This window comes from Salmo salar, chromosome 14, assembly GCF_965601325.2.
Source record: "Salmo salar chromosome 14, fSalSal1, whole genome shotgun sequence".
NCBI lineage: Eukaryota > Metazoa > Chordata > Actinopteri > Salmoniformes > Salmonidae > Salmo > Salmo salar.
The window spans coordinates 74962637-74968636 of record NC_138304.1 but is presented as its reverse complement, the minus strand read 5'-3'; the positions used below and the strand labels follow the sequence as shown (position 1 = coordinate 74968636).

General features: G+C 42.0%; 1 gene segment (V, D, J or C); it reads left to right on the top strand.

Annotated features, from left to right (window-relative positions):
• The first annotated feature begins 1033 nt into the window (after nucleotides 1–1033).
• On the top strand, nucleotides 1034–3236 carry LOC106570152 (Ig kappa-b4 chain C region-like). The segment is given in 2 exon segments: nucleotides 1034–1155; nucleotides 2506–3236. Coding segments are annotated over 2 exon segments (423 nt in total).
• Nucleotides 3237–6000: the final 2764 nt, after the last annotated feature.

The window sequence follows — 6000 nt, the reverse complement described above, 5'->3', positions numbered from 1 at the left end:
ATCCAGTTTCTGCCCAGTGAGTTGAGTGTTTGTACAGTAGTACTCAGTGACGCATGTCATTGTCTTCGCCCTCAGCACCTGCAGTAGGTCCCAGCTGCAGCAGTGGACTCTGACTGAGGGAGGTTTTTGTGCGGCTCTAAATCACTGTGTGAACACAGTACCACTGTGGTAACTCTGACAGTAGTAAACTCCTGTATCCTCAGCCTGGACTTTACTGATGGTCAGAGTGAAGTCAATACCATTTCCTCTCCCACTGCCACTGAACCTGGTGGAAACTCCTGTGAACCTGTCTGATGTGTAATAGATCAGGAGTTTAGGAGCTTCTCCAAACGTCTGATGGTACCAGGCCAGGTAATACCGTGAGCCAGAGTACTGATTAACTTTACTACTGGCGCTACAGTCAATAGAGACAGTTTGACCCGGCTGGACTGATTGAGCTGCAGACTGAGTCAATACATACTGGCCCCAAGACCCTGCAGAGAGAAAGAAGGAAAATATCACATTTATGAAGGTAAAATATTTGGAAGATTATAACCGTAATTCCTCATTTACAACATGATGCTTGCATTCTGAAAATGTTCAAAATGTCTCTCACCTTGTGTGTAACAGACCAGAGTCCAGATGAAGATGGTGATGAAAGTCATGGTTGCCGTGGGTTCTGTTTAAATGAAACACAGCTCTCACATGAAGTGTTCAACTCACAGGGCTATAAACACTCCCAGAGCACTGAAGCATGTGATGCCAATGCAAAGTGTCTCTCTATGGAAATGTTCCTCCTGGGCAAATCACTGCACTGTCATTAAGAAAAGTTCTGAAATCCTCCTCCAAGTGTTGTCTGAAAGTCGTTACAAAAACATTTATACTGACACATTCCGTCATTGCTGTGTCAAGCTCTTCTTACGATTACTTGATACAATATGATTAACTATTATCAACATAGTGCACAGCAGTTTCCATACTGTTGAAAGTCCAATCTCCTGGAGTTCCAGAGTGTACCAGTAGGGGGCATCAGTGACAAAGTAAGATTCATTGATCAGTTCCATGTTGTGTTAATAATGTTCCCCTCTGTGTCTGTGGAGGTTTTTGTACAGCGAGTCAGTCAGACTCTATCACTGTGGTTGACTTTTGGTGGCGGGACCAAACTGAGTGTTGGTAGTAAGTATTCCATTTTCGATCTTGACCTCTGTTATCAAAATCCCAATTCATTTTCTTAAAACTATTACAACTACCTTAATTTGAAAGTGGAAATATGTATTTATTTTTGAAGAATTTGTGTTGCATTTATTAACCTTAGAAGTAAATTGAGTTAAATGAAAATGCCTATTCATGATGATATATAAATCAAGGTGCTTATAAAGTGTGTATTAATTTCCAACAATGGTGGTATTGTTGAAATCTGAGAGTAGTTTGGATAAATGTAGGTTTATAAAGAGCGAGAGCCTTGTCTCTATAGTATCAAAGGTTTTTGTATGGCCGTTGCATGAGTTTGTATCACTGTGGTACACTTTTGGTGGAGGCACAAGACTGGATGTTGGAAGTAAGTTAATCTACATCTAATTTCTTATTTTTTTTAATCTTAGTTTTACTATATTATTTGGAATTGTATTTGATATTTGCTATCTTTTGCAAAGTGCTGCTATCTTACAAAGTTCTGCTGTTCATAGTAATATACTTTTGGTAACACCAATGCTCACGAACCACCCTAATATAGTTCACCTGATTCTAATAATTACCTGGTTGATAAGCTGAATTAGGTTAATTACAAGTTGGGTTGGAGTGAAAACCTACAGGACAGTAGCTCTACAGGAACAGGGTTGGAGTGAAAACCTACAGGACAGTAGCTCTACAGGAACATGGGTTGGAGTGAAAACCTACAGGACAGTAGCTCTACGGGAACAGGGTTGGAGAGCCGTGCTCTTACACTATACTTGCTTGTTTTGTCACATAAACTGAAGTTAGGTGAACGATTAGAATTTTAGCAACCAGGAAATGTTTGATTTGATTGATTTGAATTGTGTGATTTCTGCATAATGCATCTTTAAATGTAATATTATTTTTACATGGCTACAGTCAACTGGAATTTACTTCATCAGCATTATTTTATACAGATCATCATTTAAGAATTGGTCATACATTCTGTGGAGTTTTCTTTAAAATAATAATAATAATGAATAATGAAATGCAGTTTGATTCCTAGGATTTATCCTATTACAAAAAGGGAGAGGAGTGCTGAAATATTTTCATTTAAATAGTAAAAGTTTTGAAGATAGTATAATGTTTTTTCAGTAATCTCATATAGTTATAATATGCTTCAGTAGCTACTCAAAGATAAGTGAAAGAGTGACAGAAAGACTGAGAAGCTGTGTGTTTGAGGGACAAAAACCTACTGAAAAAAAAACAACTTAGTTTAAAGCTAAGATGTAAAACTGCTGCATCATTATCGTCATATCAGTCTGGTGATTGATTGACAGCTCCCCTCTCTCTAACTTCCCACCTGTCTGCTAGGTGATGTTCGTCCCACCATGACGGTCCTGCCCCCCTCCAGTGTGGAGCTGCAGCAGGAGAAGGCCACTCTCATGTGCCTGGCAAACAAGGGCTTCCCCTCAGACTGGAAGCTGAGCTGGAAGGTGGATGGGAGCAGTAGCAGCACCTGGGAGGTGACAGGGAGCCCTGGGGTCCTGGAGAAGGACGGCCACTACAGCTGGAGCAGCACCCTGACCCTCCCTGTCGACCAGTGGAGGAAGGTGGGCTCTGTGACCTGTGAGGCCACCCAGGGCACCCAGACTCCACTCTCGGAGACACTGAGGAGAGACCAGTGTTCTGATTAATGAGCTCCTCCTCTGACTCCACTGTTTTTACTCTGTTCTGCACTCAGCGCCTCTCCGTCTTACTGATCCAGCACTACTAGCACCACAGGAGGTTGTTGGAACCTTAAATAGGGAGGATGGACTCATAGTTTTGGCTGAAATGGAATAGATGGAATGCTATCGAACTCATCAAACACATTGTTTCCATGTGATCCATACATTTCCATTCACTCCATTCTAGACATTATTATGAGCCGTCCTCCCCTCAGCAGCCTCCTGTGTCTAGCACACTTGTGTGGGAATCCATATCTCTCTGATTCTGATGTCATAGTTCTGCTTGGCTTTCATATCACATGTGTGATGCGCTTTATTGCTGTAATGCTGTTGGTTCTGACATGTTGTGAAAATAAAGACATTCAATCTTTAAAATTATTTGCCTGGATATCATTATTTAATGAGTTTTACTGTTAGACATTGAGACCTTTGTGATTTGTTTAGTTTTCATGAGGAATGGAGAGCTCTGCCATGGAAAATGATTTTACTAATACATTTCAGTTAAATAGCTTCGCTCAATGAATGCTTGGCTGATTGGCCCAAAGTTGGTACCAGTCAAAAGGATATCTACAGCACAGGGGGTTGGTGGCACCTTAATTGGGGAAGACTGGCTCATAGTGACGACTGGAACGGAATAAATGGAATAGTATTGAACTCATCAAACATATGGTTTCTATGTGTTTGATACCCTTCTATTCACTCCATTTCATCCATTATTATGAGCCGTCCTCCCCTCAGCAGCCTCCTGTGACCTACAGTGATACTAATACTGAGGACATGTGCTATAAACTCACTGGTCTTCATGATATTACTAATACTGAAACCTTTAGCTATAAACTCACTGGTCTTCATGATATTACTAATACTGAAACCATTAGCTATACACTCACTGGACTTCAAGATATTACTAATACTGAATCCATTTGCTATAAACTCACTGGTCTTTATGATATTACTAATACTGAAACCATTAGCTATAAACTCACTGGTCTTCATGATATTACTAATACTGAATCCATTTGCTATAAACTCACTGGTCTTTATGATATTACTAATACTGAAACCATTAGCTATAAACTCACTGGTCTTCATGATATTACTAATACTGAATCCATTAGCTATAAACTCACTGGTCTTCATGATATTACTAATACTGAATCCATTAGCTATAAACTCACTGGTCTTCATGATATTACTAATACTGAATCCATTATCTATAAACTCACTGGTCTTCATGCTATTACTAGTACTGAATCCATTGTCTATACAATAACTGGTCTTCATGATATTACTAGTAACTGAATCCATTAGCTATAAACTCACTTGTCTTCATGATATTACTAATACTGAATCCATTAGCTATAAACTCACTGGTCTTCATGATATTACTAATACTGAATCCATTAGCTATAAACTCACTTGTCTTCATGATATTTCCAATACTGAAGCCATGTGCTCTAAAATCACTGAAACTCTCTGGGGACAGGTGAACATCTGGCTATGGTGCTGCTCTATTCTGGGAGCGTGGCAGTTCCCTGCTCATGCAAATCTGAGTTTCAACCCGACCACAGCTCACAATCTCACAGCCTCAATCTTCTGGGACTGTGGCAGCTGTGTGTTTGACTAGAGAACTGAACATGGACTGGGGAAGCAGATATTACACTGGACTTTGCATAACCCTACTGCGGTCAACAGCACTGCACCCCCCACAGCTACTCACCCAAGCCTTCCCCATTTCTCCTTCTCCCAAATCCAGTCAGCTGATGTTCTGAAAGAGCTGCAAAATCTGGACCCCTACAAATCAGCCCAGCTAGACAATCTGGACCCTTTACTATCCTGTTCAACCTCTCTTTCGTGTCGTTTGAGATTCCAAAAGATTGGAAAGCAGCTGCTGTCATCCCCCTCTTCAAAGGAGGGGACACTCTTGACCCAAACTGCTACAGACCTATATCTATCCTACCCTGCCTTTCTAAGGTCTTCGAAAGCCAAGTCAACAAACAGATTACCGACCATTTCCAATCCCACTGTACCTTCTCCGCTATGCAATCTGGTTTCAGAGCTGGTTATGGGTGCACCTCAGCCACGATCAAGATCCTAAACGATATCGTAACCGCCATCAATAAGAAACAATACTGTGCTGCCATACTCATTGACCTGGCCAAGGCTTTCGACTCTGTCAATCACCACATCCTCATCGGCAGACTCAATAGCCTTGGTTTCTCAAATGATTACCTCGCCTGGTTCACCAACTATTTCTCTGACAGAGTTCAATGTGTCAAATCGGAGGGCCTGTTGTCCGGGCCTCTGGTAGTCTCTGTGGGGGTGCCACAGTGTTCAATTCTTGGGCCAACTCTTTTCTCTGTATACATCAATGATGTTTCTCTTGCTGCTGGTGAGTCTCTGATCCACCTCTACGCAGACGACACCATTCTGTATACTTCTGGCCCTTCTTTGGACACTGTGTTAACAACCCTCCAGACGAGCTTCAATGCCATACAACTCTCCATCCGAGGCCTCCAACTGCTCTTAAATACAAGTAAAACTAAATGCATGCTCTTCAACTGATCGCTGCCTGCACCTGCCCGCCCGTCCAGCATCACTACTCTTTAAGGTTCTGACTTAGAATATGTGGACAACTACAAATACCTAGGTGTCTGGTTAGACTGTAAACTCTCCTTCTAGACTCACATCAAACATCTCCAATCCAAAGTTAAATCTAGAATTGGCTTCCTATTTCGCAACAAAGCATCCTTCACTCATGCTGCCAAACATACCCTCATAAAACTGACCATACCACCGATCCTCGACTTCGGCGATGTCATTTACAAAATAGCCTCCAATACCCTACTCAATAAACTGGATGCAGTCTATCACAGTGCCACCCGTTTTGTCACCAAAGCCCCATATACTACCCACCACTGCGACCTGTACGCTCTCGTTGGCTGGCCCTCGCTTCATACTCGCCGCCAAAACCACTGGCTCACGGTCATCTACAAGACCCTGCTAGGTAAAGTCCCCCCTTATCTCCGCTCACTGGTCACCATAGCAGCACCCACCTGTAGCACGCGCTCCAACAGGTATATCTCTCTGGTCACCCCCAAAGCCAATTCATTCTTTGGCCGTCTCTCCTTCCAGTTCT